This window comes from Morus notabilis, unplaced genomic scaffold (genome assembly GCF_000414095.1).
Source record: "Morus notabilis unplaced genomic scaffold, ASM41409v2 Scaffold7093, whole genome shotgun sequence".
Classification (NCBI taxonomy): Eukaryota; Viridiplantae; Streptophyta; class Magnoliopsida; order Rosales; family Moraceae; genus Morus; species Morus notabilis.
The window spans coordinates 1-11,906 of record NW_010363041.1 but is presented as its reverse complement, the minus strand read 5'-3'; the positions used below and the strand labels follow the sequence as shown (position 1 = coordinate 11,906).

The window sequence follows — 11,906 nt, the reverse complement described above, 5'->3', positions numbered from 1 at the left end:
TTACTGTAGAAAAACTCGAATTCTAAACTCAAATCAGCGAAATGAACGGTGTCTAAATAAAATTGTAATATGAGTTCAAAATTTTTTTTAACACGCCCGTGTTTTTCCAAGACCATTTTATCCATTTCTATAGCCGTTGGTTAAACCTCACCCCCAAAACCCTCTGAAAAATTAAAACACAACAATAACAATGCTCTGTACCTCCAAAAATGAAAATGGCGGTTTCACTTTCAGCTGCTAAAGCCTCTCAAATTCCTCCCAACTCCTCAGACCTTCCCGACTCTCAATCCCCAAAAACCCACAAGCCCAAAAACCTTAACTTGTCTTCCAATCTCCAAACTCGCCAGCTCTCCTTCACAAAAACTCAAGAAACATCATCATCACTCCTCGCCACTTGTTCATCCATCAACACCCAGAAGAACCCGAATGATGATTTGCAAAAGCTTTGCCTTCACGGGAATCTAGAAAAGGCTTTGAAGCTCTTGGAATCTATAGAGGAACTTGATATTTCCGTGGAAGAAGACTCGTATATTGCTCTGTTGAGGCTCTGTGAGTGGAAGAGAGCGCGCGAAGAAGGGGCTCGCGTGCATTCTTACGTTTCCAAGTCCATAACCCATTTGAGCGTTCGGCTCGGAAACGCACTTTTGAGTATGTTTGTGAGGTTTGGAAACTTGGTTGATGCTTGGTATGTGTTTGGGAGAATGGAGGAAAGGAATGTGTTTTCTTGGAATGTGTTGCTTGGCGGGTATGCAAAAGCCGGCTTCTTTGACGAGGCTTTAAATTTGTACCATAGAATGTTGTGGGTTGGAATTAGGCCTGATGTTTATACTTTTCCTTGTGTTTTGAGGACTTGTGGGGGTGTACCTGACCTGGCAAGGGGTAGGGAGATTCACGTTCATGTTGTAAGATTTGGGTTCGAGTCGGATGTCGATGTTCTCAATGCTTTGATCACAATGTACACGAAATGTGGTGATATTGGTAATGCCCGGTTGGTGTTTGATAGAATGCCAAGGAGAGATAGGATCTCGTGGAATGCTATGATAGCCGGCTATTTTGAGAATGAAGAATGTTTAGAAGGATTTAGGTTGTTCTTAATGATGCAGAGGTTTTCAATAGTTCCGGATTTGATGACCATGACGAGTTTGATATCTGCTTGTGAGCTACTCGGTGACGATAGATTAGGCAAAGCAATCCATGGTTATGTGATCAAAACAGATTTCGGTGACGATGTTTCGGTGGATAACAGTCTGGTTCAGATGTACTCAAGTATTGGGTATTTGGAGGAAGCGGAAAAGGTTTTCTCGAGAATGGAGAGTAAAGACGTTATGTCATGGACAGCGATGGTTTCGGGTTATGATCACAATGAGCTTCCTGATAAGGCTGTTGAAACTTACAAAACGATGGAGCTCCAGGGTGTTATACCGGATGAAATTACTATAGCTAGTGTTCTAACCGCTTGTGCTTGTTTAGGCCATTTAGACATGGGTCTCAAACTTCACGAGCTTGCTATCAGGACTAGGCTTATCTCATATGTTATTGTCGCAAATACTCTCATTGATATGTATTCCAAGTGTAAATGCGTTGATAAGGCTTTGGAAGTGTTCCATCGTATCCCAGAAAAGAATATCATATCATGGACGTCGATTATTCTTGGACTTAGGATTAACAATCGGTGCTTTGACGCTTTGATTTATTTTCGGAAAATGAAACAGTTGGTAAAACCAAATTCAGTTACTTTGGTTTCTGTCCTATCTGCATGTGCTAGAATAGGAGCTTTGATGGCTGGAAAGGAGATTCATGCTCATGTTTTAAGGACTGGTGTAGCTTTTGAGGGCTTTTTACCCAACGCCCTCTTGGATATGTATGTACGGTGTGGAAGGATGGGTCCTGCTTGGAATCAGTTCAACTCAAACGAAAAAGACGTTGCAGCGTGGAATATTCTGCTAACAGGACATGCCCAGCGAAGGCAAGGAAGGCTTGCTGTGGAGTTATTTCACAGAATGGTAGATTCCCAGGTGACTCCAGATGAAATAACCTTCATTTTGCTACTATGTGCTTGTAGTAGATCTGGTATGGTCACTGAAGGTTTAGAGTATTTTAGTAGCATGATGCCTTATTACTATATCACTCCTAATCTGAAGCACTACGCGTGTGTTGTCGATCTACTTGGCCGTGCTGGACGCTTGGATGATGCCCATGAGTTCATACGCAAAATGCCTATAAATCCAGATGCAGCCATATGGGGCGCTTTGTTGAATGCTTGTAGGCTTCACAGGCGGGTTGACCTTGGGGAACTCGCGGCGCAACATATTTTTGAAATGGATGAGGAGAGTGTGGGATACTACATTCTCTTGTCTAAACTATATTCTGACAGTGACAGATGGGATGAAGTTGCGACAGTAAGGCGGAAGATGAGAGAGAGAGGTGTAATTGTAGATCCCGGATGCAGTTGGGTAGAAGTAAAAGGAAAAGTTCATGCGTTCCTAAGTGGTGACAGTTTCCATCCTCAGGTAAAGGAAATATGTGCAGTGTTGGAGGGATTTTATGCGAGAATGAAAGGAGCGGGTTTTGGAGGAGCAGAAAGAGGTCCAACTGACAACGTCGAAGCTTCAAAAGCCGATATTTTTTGTGGGCATAGTGAGAGGCTGGCGATTGCTTTTGGCCTTATAAATACCGCCCCAGGGACACCTATTTGGGTAACGAAGAATCTATACATGTGCCAAAGCTGTCATGACACGGTGAAATTTATCTCTACGGTTGTGCGGAGGGAGATTTCGGTGAGAGATGTTGAAGAGTACCACCATTTTAAAGATGGCATCTGCTCTTGCGGAGATGAGGGTTATTGCAACAAAACCTGATCATTAGAGTTTTCTAAATGGATTTTTGCGATTTGTATAACTTTAAAATAGGGCCCTGCCTGACCAGTTGAATGTTGTACACTTGACGGTGAGGATGCGGGTTATACGATCATTGATTAGAACAAAACCTGATCATTAGAGTTTTCTAAATGGATTTTTGCGATTTGTATCAACTTGATAATAGGGCCCTGCCTGACCAGTTGAATGTTGTACACTTGACGGTGAGGATGCGGGTTATACGATCATTGATTATCTCTTGAATTCCCATGTAATTTAGGGTGCTAAAGAAGAACAGAAAGATGATTTGCATAGAAAATCTTGGAAATACAGATTTAACAATTGATACCAACTCGTCACCTTCTGATTGTACAAGCAATCTAAATAAATCTCAAAACAATTGTATCCAAGCACTGTTTGTCGCCATGGAGTGGGTCGTCGTTGTTGTCGCGGGACGGGTTGGCATTGTCATCCTATTGGATTGGGGCTGTCTATGAAAAACAACATCTTGGATGCAATTTTTCGAGATTATTAATAGGGCTGCTTTGAAGATCCAGACTTAAGGGTAAGGGGGCAAAAAAAAAAAAAAAAAAAAAAAAAAAAAAAAAAAAAAAAAGCCAAACTGACCCGCTCATACCACCCCTCATCGCCATATATGTGTCACGTCATCAAACCGTCAAACCGCACATCCTGCCGTGAAATAACGGGCGATTACGGTTTGAGTTTTCCCAAATCGCACTGTCCCACCAAACTGCGGTTTGAAACCGCCTCATAATTACTATTAAACGTAAATTATGAAATATTAATCATGGTGATGATTGTTTTAATGTTGATGATCTTTTTTATAGCTTTAAAATATAGTAAATTGATAATAGTTGTCTTTAAAACGTAGTAAAAAACTTACAAAAAAGATTTGTTCTACATTTGTTATTTTTATTCTTTTATTATTAACATTTTTCAACAAATATCTAATAACGTTCAAATTGTCCAAACCACCCGCCTCAAACCGCCCCACCCACCATTTAAAATAGGCGGTCTTGTTTTGGGTTTTTTCCAAACTGCCTTATTGCAAAACCGCACTGCTCAAAAACCACCAAATTGCCTACCTGTGCACCCTAAATATGGTGGTGATGAGCCGCTATCATTTATTGAATATTGAGCATTTTCAAATAGGTGTTTATAATTTGCATCTCCTAATAATTAATTTTTGTAACAAAGATTTTACAAATTAAACACTCAAGACTCTGATCTTATCTGACAAGATAAGATTTACATTGTATAACTTTATATTTATTTTATAAAGGACAAAATGACTTTTGACAAAGTGGATCACATACTATTTCACTTTTGACTAATTTGAACAAAGGACAGAATCACTTTTGACAAAGTGGCAGACATACTATTAAACTTTTGACTAAGCACACAAAACAAATAAACTTATTACAAGATAAGATTTCAAGATAAGATCTTGTGACTTCTGCAAAAGGTGACAACCAGAGCCTTCTTTTTCAGTTAAAGGGACCCGTTATAGTAGGAGCTATAGTCTGATAAGTCAGACTTCATTTAACCATGCTCGTAAAGACACCACAATCGTTATCATTTGCTAGAATTATAATAGACGGAAGTGAATTGAGTGAGTATTTTAAAATAGATTTTTACATATTAGAAAGTATTTTGAATGATATTGAAAAATCCAAATGAGGGGTGACACTTTCAAAAAAGGTCATACTTTGGGTGGATATATATGAAAGTAATATTTTATAATTTATTGTAATAATTAGTTAGACCACTATATTAAAAAAAAAGTATAAAAGAAGAAAATGGTAGTTGGAGGTGAAGACACGTGCATATGTGTGATTTCATTTGTTGAAGTTTTCTATTTCTCATTTCTGATACTTAAAATTTTTCTCACAGGACACGAATAAATGTATTATCAATAATTTTTTATTTTTAACCGTTAAATTTATATCAAAAATTATATATTATGCGTATTTTTTTAGTATGATATAATTTTAAATAAATTCAACAGTTAAAAATTAATACTCTGTTAGAGAGAGACTGTACTAGAAAAAGTCTCGAAAATAAGCGTATATCACGTTTTTAAAATGGTTTTTTAAGCTATGCTTAGTTTTTAGTTTAATGAAATGTAATAAGTTGTTGGAATATAATGGAATGATAATATGAATATATTGTTAGTTCTATTGTTTGTTTGAATATAAAAATTAATATTTGAATCACAATAATTATATTGAAATTTAGTATTTTGACAAAGAGAAATGCTAACGTTACTTTTCTGTCACTTTTTTTATCGTTTTATGTATTTATTATTTAATACGTAAATTTTATTATCTCATTTTTTGTTTAAATAATAAATAAAAAACTGTTTTTAAGTCGTACCTAAACAGGCCCTAATTTTCTGTCATATGTCCGCCTAGATCCAATTCTTTGGTTCGTTTGTTAGTTGATTCTTCTCAGTTCCTTCCACAACTCTGATAGTAATTTATAAATATTTCAAATGTAGGGACAAAATAAAGTGAATCTAAGGGACAAAATAAAGTGAAACTAAGGAGTTGTTTAGTACATGTACTCAAAACTCAAACTATGATGTTATTATCATATTTTTCTCTCATAAAAAATTTGAATAAAAAATTTCTCATCAATAATTCTCTCACAAAGAATTTAACTCAAAACCCAAATCATAATTTAAAGAAAAATAGTAGAAAATAGGCCAATATGAAAAGCTTAAGAAAATATATAGGTCAATTTTTAATTATAGAGATTAATAGGCCATAACTTGTCAAGTTATGGTTCATAACCAGATAAATTATTGACAAACTTATCAAGTTATGGTTCATAACCAGACAAATTATGGACAGTTATGGACAATAACTTGTCAAGTTATAGTTCATAACCAAACAAGTTATGGACGAAAATAGTAATTTAGACTATTTATTAACTTATGTAAACTATTGGCCTATTAATTTTAATTTATCTCAAATCTTAACCTATTTTTCTCTTTTTTTCTAATCTAAACGGGCCCTAAATTAACAATAAGACTTGAACTATTTCTCAGGGAAACGGAACAAAAATAATTCAGATTACTACAAAACACTGATAAATAGAAACCAACAAATAATTCAGAATAAAACTTAAAAATACACATGTTCAGTACAATTCTGTTTGTTCTTTTACAAAAACCTCCGAGTTGCTTTCTCTTTCAATTCCTTCAATAAACCGAAACTAAAGTCTTAAGGTAAATATGTGCGAAATCCACTGGTGACACAAGAGTGGAAGCACTCCTAAGTTTTTGGGTATGTAAGTTATAAGAAACCACACCTTCATCCTTAGCTCTCATAAGAAGCTCATCGCTCTTCCAAAATGCTAATGGGCACCAAATGCCTTCTAGAGGACCAAACGTTCGATATTTGGTCCAAGAACGAGGACCCGTGTGCCCATCCGCGCATACCGCGGAGTCACTCATCACCCACATCTCAATAGATCCAATAGTTTGTTCTTAAAAATACACATGTTCAGAATAACGACAGAATAAAACTTACAAATACACATGTTCAGTACAATTCTGTTTGTTCTTTTACAAAAACCTCCTAGTTTTTCTCTTTCAATTCCTTCAATAAACCGAAACTAAAGTCTTTAGGTAAATATGTGCGAAATCCACTGGCGACACAAGAGTGGAAGCACTCCTAAGTTTTTGGGTATGTAAGTTATAAGAAACCACACCTTCATCCTTAGCTCTCATAAGAAGCTCATCGCTCTTCCAAAATGCTAATGGGCACCAAATGCCTTCTAGAGGACCAAATGTTCGATATTTGGTCCAAGAACGAGGACCCGTATGCCCATCCGCGCATACCGCGGAGTCACTCATCACCCACATCTCAATAGATCCAATAGTATCGCTACATCCAGGACAATATAGCAGAGCAAGAGAATCGTTCCATGTTTGAAGGCTGGTAGAAACCAAATATCCTCGACTTTCAGCGCGATCGGGCAATGCCACGCGACGAAATTCCTCCTCGCACATGTCAAATGAGATCATCATCTCCTTTTCAGAAGAAAGGCTAAACAACCAGTAATAGACTCCTCTGCAGCACTGCTCTTGGAAGGTGTTTTTAAGAGAAGCAAAAACCAATTGGAAAATCTCCTGTTCCGATTCGAGAACATTCATCTCGATCTCTCTCCAAGAACTAGTGCCGAAAGTGTATACCTCAGCTACAAAAGAAACGCCCTCACGTGTAGAAACTCTAACTACCTTGTAAAAACCATTAACGCAACCGAATCCCAGCATTGCAGTGGAATAGTCGTCAACGGCGGACGAATTCGGAAGAAACCTGCATTCCTTGGTCGTTGGATTGCATAACAAAACCTTCTTACTCACACAGCTATATAAACAGAATATCCCATTACAGTGACAGCCCAGAAAAGGCCTGGCATACTCTTTATACAGCTGAAAGAGCGGCGACATCGAATTTTCGATAACGAATTTGATGTGATCATCATCACCATCTTCGCGGATAGTGAGGAACAATTTCTCTGGCCTTGTATAGGTTCTCCAACCATAATTTATGAAAAAGAAGGATTTATCGGACGAAATCTTGTTGAGATTGCGATGGTGTTTCGCTACGAAATCCCCGCCATTGATGAGGGCATACCAGGACTTGCAAACGCACTTGAATCGTAACAGAGACTCTGCCGGTAGCCATGACAAGATTTCCACCACCAACTCCATTGGAAAATCCATAGGCCTCTCCATTCAAACCTCCTCCCAATCAAAACTAGGGTTTTTTGTTCCGTGTCAAAAAGGGAATTAATTCGCACATTGTTGAAAAATCGAAACAAAAAATCGAAATTCTAACTTCAAATATAAGCTTGGACTCGTGATAACAACTACTATGTCAAATAAAACTACACAAAAAAAAAAAATCCAAACAAGTTTCATTTCGAAAATTAAGAGAAGATTGTCAAAATCATAATTTACTAACCTTCAAAAAAAATAAAAAAAGTTTAGATAGCAATTTGTGCACTGGGTAATTTGCGGTTCGAATCTTCTAGGGCTGGTGATGAAGATTGAAGAAGCTCTATGCCCAGAACCTCAGGAAAGGCACTCGAATCACCTTTCGCTTCCTCCCTCTCCTGATCACAAGTCGGTTGAATCATTTTGGTACTGTTGAGAAAAAAAGAAAAAAAGCATTTTTGTACCCTTATTATTATTTTTTTTTTAAAGAGACGTTTAATTCATAAATTAAAATTATTTTTATTTATATATATTTTTTATTAAAAAAAATATTATAATAAATTATGAATCATGATTCAAATTATAGTATGAATCTCTTTACTAAACGTCTCCTAATCTAATAAGAGTAGTAATCCGTCTTAACGGTACTCTCATTTTTTAAGAGTTGAATCTGATCAAATTATATCATATTAAAAATATGTATAAAACTTACAAATTTTAATATAAATTTAATGGTTAAGATAAAAGATTACTAATACTTTATTTTTACAAAAATAATTAGCAAAAAAATTGTAATTTAAATTTTAAGACGCATAATTTATAATGTAATATTATAATTAATGTGCTAATTATAAATGTAGTATTTAAATATAATAAATACTCTTTAATGTAATGTTTTTATTTTATTAAATTTACCATATATTATATTTTGTAATAAATTTTTCATCAAGTGTAGTATATGACAAATTTTACATTTATTTCTATTGGTTGATATATTTTTTATTTAATTATTATAACTTTTTTAAAAAAAAATTAAAAGTTTACTTTTATAACTTTTAAACCTTAATAATTATAGGAAAAATTAAATTTTAGCATTTTAAATAAGATTATGTATTGGAGTACATAAAAAATTAGAGATTTTTTCTAGTGTTACTCCCTTTTGAGGATATAGGTAGGACTCAAATTTATTACGCGAATGATCTAGATTGTGTGGTGTAGAACTTACATCTATTTTCGGATCGTTGATGTTTGGTTGGAGAATTCAAACTATGATTTGAATCATGGTTAATGGTTCACTACAGTGTTTTCTCTCACAAAAAATATATGTAAATCGAAAATTGTTTTAATCATATGATTCTAATCCACGAACCAAATGTCAACGTGGAGGGAACTTAAATTTGTTTTTCATAGTTTGAGTTCAACAAACATTGAATTAATAGTACCTCAATGAAAGAATCGTCACAAAATGAATGAAATGTAGCACGAAAGGTCACGTGATTGATAGGTGTTGTTAAAAACGTTGTTGTTAAGGTCCTTTGCGCAAATTAAGTGCCCATTGACCAAATTAAATTTGGTTTTTAATGTCTTTTTTATTTATGGAAATTTAGTTTTTTTCATAGGAATTTTCTTTGGTAAGTTTCTCTATTGGTAGTGTCAGTTTCTAACTGTTAAATTAGGTTAAAATCAGGTGTGTAGAACATATAGTTTATAATAAAAATTTGATAATTGAAAAGTAAATAACTAATGATAGTTAATTTTTTCTGGTTTTATCAAAGAAACTCTCTTTTTCATATAATAGATTATAGTTTTTTATGACTGCTCTCCCTTCTTAAGAATCTTCATGTGGATCATCATAAATTGTTATGTGATAACCAAGTAACATTGCATATAGCGGCCAATCTTGTTTTTCATGAGCGTACAAAACACATAGAAAGTGATTGCCACTTTGTTAGAGAGAAGATTCAAGCTTGTGTATTGAAGACACTACATGTTTCTTCGCAACATCAGCTAGCAGACTTGCTAACAAAACCTCTATTTTCTGGACAATTTCATGCTTTACTTGGCAAGATGGGGATTCATAACATTCATTCTCCATCTTGAGGGGAAGTATGAGAATAGTTGGGATCCTTTTGTAAATACATAAAGTTATGGACTATTTAGCTATTTTTGCTTTATTTTCTTCTTTCTTTTATCTTCTTAATTACTGAGCTGGACTTGTTCACGTTTTGGGGCATTTCCTCTCAACAACATATCCTTCCTTTTGTACTCTGTAATTTTCAGTTGAAAGAGATAATCAATCTTTCTTCTCCAAATTTCTCTAATATTCTCTGATAGACTCCTTTCAAAAACAAAATTCCTTATAAGTTCATTAGTTTGGGAGAAGAACAAGTATCCTAAATAGAAGCAGATTGTTTATCAGACAATCTCAACAGACAACAGAAAGTGAAGGCCAAAAGTTTGATCCATGTACCACACATCATTCTTTGAATTGAAAATACAAATTAGGAAACAAAACCACGAATAAAGAAACCACACATCCATAATATAAAGCATATAAATACAAAGGGAACCGTTCAACATTATATAATAAAACTAGTTCATCTCTAATCTTGCCCTTCAAATCCTTCCATGCACAGAAACCAAACTCTTTATGTAAACAGAAGCATTGCACATTAGCGAGCCAGGAGGGATGGGAAGATTTCCAAGTCTTTTGGCATGTAGGTTGTAAGAAACCGCGCGTCCATCGTCAGTGCTCATAAGGATCTCATCAGTCTTCCAAAACAATATTGGGCGGCAAATGCCTTCTAGGGGGCCAATGCTTAGCTGTTTGGTCCAGCAACAAGAAGCTTTGGACACACCAGAAGAGTCAAGCATTACCCAGATGTCAATAGGCCTTGTAACATCATCATAGGAGTAACGAAACAAAGCAACCGATTCATTCCATATCGCAAGGCTCGTGTGCAATGACCTCCCCTCTTGTTCACCATTGATGTTAATAGGCAACGATATCCTATAAAATTGCTCGTTCGACATGTCGAAACGAATGATCGTTTCCTCCTCGCAGCGCATAGGGCTCAGCAACCAATAACAGGCTCCTTTGCAGTACCGCTGTTTGTGAACATTTCGACCATAGGCAATACTTAAAATGAGCACCTCCAGTTGAGATAACGAAAAATTCAACTTGATCTCTCTCCAGGAACTAGAGCCTACAGTGCATACTTCAGCTCGTAAGGAGAGGTTATCTCCACAGTCCAAAAGAACAGCTCGAACAACTTTGTAGCTATCAACTCTAGGATCATAGCCAAACCCAAACATGATTCCGCAAGTTTTAACACAAAAACACGAATCTGGAAGAAGCTTGAATTCTCTGGTTGCTGGGTTGCATAAGATAACATTGTTGGTAATCTGTTCCCCATATAGACAAAAGATGCCATTGCACTGAGAGCTTACAACGTACTCATCTCTATGCCGCTGGAAAAACGGCGACAGGGAATCTTCAACAACAGAATAAACATGTTCACCGTTTTTGTCGTCGTCGTAGATAGTGAGAAACGAGCTTACCGGTTCTTCAAATTCCTTGCCATAGCCAGTGAAACACAAGGACTTCGTGGATGAGATCTTAGTGGCATTGCGAAGGTGTTTCGCAACAAAACCTCGGTCGTTGATAATGGAATACCACAACTTGCAGACACACTTGAATCGAACCAGAGACTCAGCGGGCAAAAATGACATTATCTCCACCACCAGCTCCATCGGCAAATCCAAGAACTTCGCCATTTTTGACTTCCCAGCCCAAACTAAATCTACACACAACAAAACGGGAAGGAGTGAATTTGTTTACCGCTTTAGACCACACTATCAAATATTAAGCTAAAGTTAAGAGTCAATATGGTGGAACCAAAAAAGATCTAACAAAATTAATTTGAACTAGTCGTGTGTATTCAAAATTTAATCAGAAACAAAAAGCATTTACTATTCTTCAGTTCTTCCCAGGACCAAAACCACAGAATTAGCAATAAATTTTTGTTTGAAATTCTCTGAACACTCATGAGAAAGAATATTGACAAGATTATTTTGAGAAAGAAAGAAAAAGATTGCTCCCTCCTTCACCAGTTCCAAGAATGATTATACAACAGATATGACAAATTTTTGCTGGTCTTTATTGAAAAAAGTGAAATTTGGGCAAATAAATAGTTTATTACATCCAATAATCAAAGTACATTATTGAGGATTCGAGAGGTGCAATTGAAAATATTTTGCAACTTCAGCCAAAAAAAAAAAAAAAAAAAAAAAAAAAAAAA

General features: G+C 35.7%; 3 protein-coding genes across 3 annotated transcripts; 1 reads left to right on the top strand and 2 right to left on the bottom strand.

Moving 5' to 3' along the window:
* Nucleotides 1-169: 169 nt before the first annotated feature.
* Nucleotides 170-2,858, top strand: LOC21384323 (pentatricopeptide repeat-containing protein At1g15510, chloroplastic). The gene has a single exon (XM_010103326.2). It carries the CDS (start codon nt 210-212, stop codon nt 2,856-2,858), a length of 2,649 nt encoding a protein of 882 aa, XP_010101628.2. The 5' UTR covers nt 170-209.
* A 3,149-nt stretch (nt 2,859-6,007) lies between these two features.
* LOC21384322 (F-box/kelch-repeat protein At3g23880) lies at nt 6,008-8,022 on the bottom strand. Its single transcript, XM_024169056.1, has 2 exons — nt 7,853-8,022; nt 6,008-7,645 (listed from the first exon to the last, which is right to left on the bottom strand). Exon 2 carries the CDS (start codon nt 7,621-7,623, stop codon nt 6,484-6,486), a length of 1,140 nt encoding a protein of 379 aa, XP_024024824.1. The 5' UTR covers nt 7,624-7,645; nt 7,853-8,022; the 3' UTR covers nt 6,008-6,483.
* A 2,044-nt stretch (nt 8,023-10,066) lies between these two features.
* Nucleotides 10,067-11,407, bottom strand: LOC112092566 (F-box/kelch-repeat protein At3g23880-like). Its single transcript, XM_024169057.1, has one exon. The coding sequence runs from the start codon at nt 11,380-11,382 to the stop codon at nt 10,222-10,224; it is 1,161 nt and encodes a 386-aa protein (XP_024024825.1). The 5' UTR covers nt 11,383-11,407; the 3' UTR covers nt 10,067-10,221.
* Between the last annotated feature and the right edge of the window lie 499 nt (nt 11,408-11,906).